The 3324-nt window shown below is 29.1% G+C and overlaps 1 protein-coding gene across 1 annotated transcript; it reads left to right on the top strand.

Annotated features, from left to right (window-relative positions):
- The first annotated feature begins 999 nt into the window (after window positions 1-999).
- LOC107882682 lies at window positions 1000-3031 on the top strand. The gene is made up of 2 exons (XM_016801382.2): window positions 1000-2843; window positions 2915-3031. The coding sequence occupies exons 1-2, from the start codon at window positions 1364-1366 to the stop codon at window positions 2941-2943; spliced, it is 1509 nt and encodes a 502-aa protein (XP_016656871.2). The 5' UTR covers window positions 1000-1363; the 3' UTR covers window positions 2944-3031.
- The last annotated feature ends 293 nt before the right edge of the window (window positions 3032-3324 follow it).

Raw genomic sequence — 3324 nt, 5'->3', positions numbered from 1 at the left:
AAAAAAAAAATAGAAAAAATTTGCAAAAGTAGTCCCCATGTACAGACATCGATTTTTTATTTTTATATTTTTTATATTTTTTTATTTTTTTTTGTGACATCTGTACAACAGGACTACTAAGATATATATAGCCGTCATCGTATCATAGCACAATGATGAGACGTTATTTGTAGACTCCAGGGACCAGTGAGGAGAACCTAGATATGATATCACAGGTCACACTAGTGAATTAAATCCGACTATACTCATCATATAATCGAACAAGCCACGTGTCGTGTAGAGCTGAAAATACCACAAATAAATTCCCCCCAGCCAGTATCGAACCTACTATGTATGCATACAAAGCCTAACGTTTCCCCACTGCGCCACGACACTCGGGCATGTATAATAGTATAACAAACATTATTTAAATAGTGTTAAGCTAGTATAATTGTATCACATTGTATACTATAATATTATATTATTAATATATAATACTTACGAAGTATTATATTCACACTGTATACTAGTCAGCTGATAACATTCTACAACAGGATGTTAAAAAATAATCAGTCTAGCTATATATTATTATTATTATTATTATTATTATTATTAATAAATATATAAATATATAATACTTCGTAAGTATTATATGTTTAAAAAATAATAATTATTTATGTTTTTTAATAGGTATAGGTACTATAATATATAAATATATAAATATTATATAATACTTCGTAAGTATTATATGTTTAAAAAATAATTATTATTATTTATGTTTTTTAAAATTCTTAACATGATCATCATCACCAGGGTTGGGATTTTATAGCATTTGCATATTTCTTATGAGATGCTTAAAAAATAGCAGAGTAAGCTAAAAATGTGTTTCATGATACAGAGAACTCAAATTAAAAATTTTATTTTGCTTTTTTTTGCATATTTTACGATTTTTTAGTTTTTATTGCTTTTTTGGGATTTTTTGAGACTTTTTTGCATTTTTACCTGTTTTTGAATCAAAATCTGTCAAAATTTTATGAAATTATATTATAGTAAACGTGTTTTTAGATTTTTGTCAATTGAATTATCAAATAAATTGTAAATGTACCTATAGATTAAGTTAATAGGCCGATTACGATGATGCAAACGCCGTACAGCGTTAATATATAGGTTTTATATAATACTACGATAATTTCGTATTAGATATTTGGTTCTAATTTTTGTTATCTGCTAATTTTGTTGGGTTTTTTTTGTCGATTTCTACTGCGATTATTAATCGCCGATTATCAACGTTGTATTATTCATTTTATATAGTCGTCTCGTGTGCCTGTACTCGTGTGTTACGTTGTATTTTCGCCGTTTATGTGTAGTAACTATTTGTTTTAAAATGCCAAAAGTTAAATCATCTCTTTCGTGTAAACTCAATAATTTTGTATCAGAGTTCGGCGAAGAAGTGTTTAAGGTAGATGACAATGTATTATTTTGTCAATTATGTGAGTGTAAAGTGAACAGTGAAAAAAAATTTAACATAACTCAGCACTTAAAAACAGATAAACATATTAAAGCAACGAAGCGCCATCAAAATAAAATTGAAAAAAAACAACAGTTTCTTACGAGCTACCAAAAAAACTCTTTTAATGTCGATTTATGTAAAGCATTTATAGCGGCAAACATTCCTTTAAATAAATTATCTAATCCAATATTTCGACAATTTCTTGAAACGTACATGAAAAATCCGATTCCAGATCAAACCACGTTAAGAAAGTTATATGTGGATAATATATATAACGAGACTATGGAAAACATTCGTTCTAAATTATCTTCTAAGCGAATATGGGTCAGCATCGATGAAACAACCGATTTCGAAGGACGGTATATAGCAAATGTGATTGTCGGCAGTCTTGAAGCCGACCGTCAAGGTGTCGTATTTTTACTTCATACTGAAGAACTAGGAAAAACAAATTTTTCTTCTATCAGTCAGCTATTCAACAAGTCAATGGGTATATTGTGGCCGAACGGAGTACAACATGAACATGTTCTTTTATTTGTATCAGACGCCGCACCATATATGGTAAAGGCAGGGACGGCTCTCCAAGTTTTCTATTCTAAAATGCTACACGTGACGTATGCAGCCCATGGTTTGCACAGAGTAGCAGAACAGGTTAGATCTCATTTCAGTACAGTGGATAAGTTAATAGCAAGTGTTAAACAAGTATTTAAAAAAGCTCCGAGTCGGTTACAATTATTTAAAAATGAACTTCCTGGAGTAAAGTTGCCGCAAGAACCAGTTATTACACGTTGGGGAACCTGGCTTAATGCAGCTACCTATTATTGCGAGAATATACAAGCTGTTCGTCATATTATTGGATTACTCGACCAAGAAGATGCGATTAGTATTCAAAAAGCAAAAAAATGTTTAGACAACCCTAATCTTGAAAATAACTTGGCATACATTAAATCAAATTTTTCTATTTTATCTGTAACCATTGATAAATTGCAAGCGAAAAATATGTCCTTAGCTACATCATTAAATATTATTGAAAATATCGAAGAAACACTGAAAACACTAAATGGTGAACATGGTAAACATATATATTTCAAATTAAAAAACGTTTTAGAAAAAAATAGTGGTTTGTCTAAATTAAAACATATTTCAAATATCTTGGATGGCGAAGAAAATACAAATATTGGTGAATTACTTGGTGAACTTACATGTAGCGATATTGTATATTTCAAATATGCACCAATTGTATCAGTGGACGTCGAACGTTCATTTTCGACGTACAAGACTTTGTTGGCAGACAACCGCCGTAAATTCAAATTCGATAATCTGGCCAAGCATTTAATAATTCAATGTAACACTCAAGGTAAACATTTTAAATGGCTTACTTTTTATATAAAATTTTTGAAAATAATTAATTGGGTAAATTGTTTACAGACCTTCAGGATTCTGACCAGAGTGACTAAACTATACGTATACCTAATAATTTCTAATTTGTAAGTGATATCACCTATTGATTAATTAATAAATTTGCTTTTTTTTTCATATTTTGTTGTTTGCATATTTTTAGCGCATATTTAGCGATAATTAACTTAAGTAAATACCTATAATAATTTCAAATTTGTAAGTAATTACTTAATAAATTTCTTTTTTTCATATTTTGTTGTTTTTGTTGCATATTTTTAACGCATATTTAGCGAAAGTTAAGGTCATATTATAGCGCATATTTATGCAATTTTAAGTGCTATAAAATCCCATCCCATGATCATCACTATCATTATCAGTCTAGCTACATATTATTATTATTCGAATCATTTAATTTACGTAGTTTGTTTAGTGAAATTAAA

This window comes from Acyrthosiphon pisum, unplaced genomic scaffold (genome assembly GCF_005508785.2).
Source record: "Acyrthosiphon pisum isolate AL4f unplaced genomic scaffold, pea_aphid_22Mar2018_4r6ur Scaffold_21633;HRSCAF=24448, whole genome shotgun sequence".
NCBI lineage: Eukaryota > Metazoa > Arthropoda > Insecta > Hemiptera > Aphididae > Acyrthosiphon > Acyrthosiphon pisum.
The sequence above is the reverse complement of the archived record's forward strand: the minus strand, read 5'-3'. Positions and strand labels throughout refer to the sequence as shown.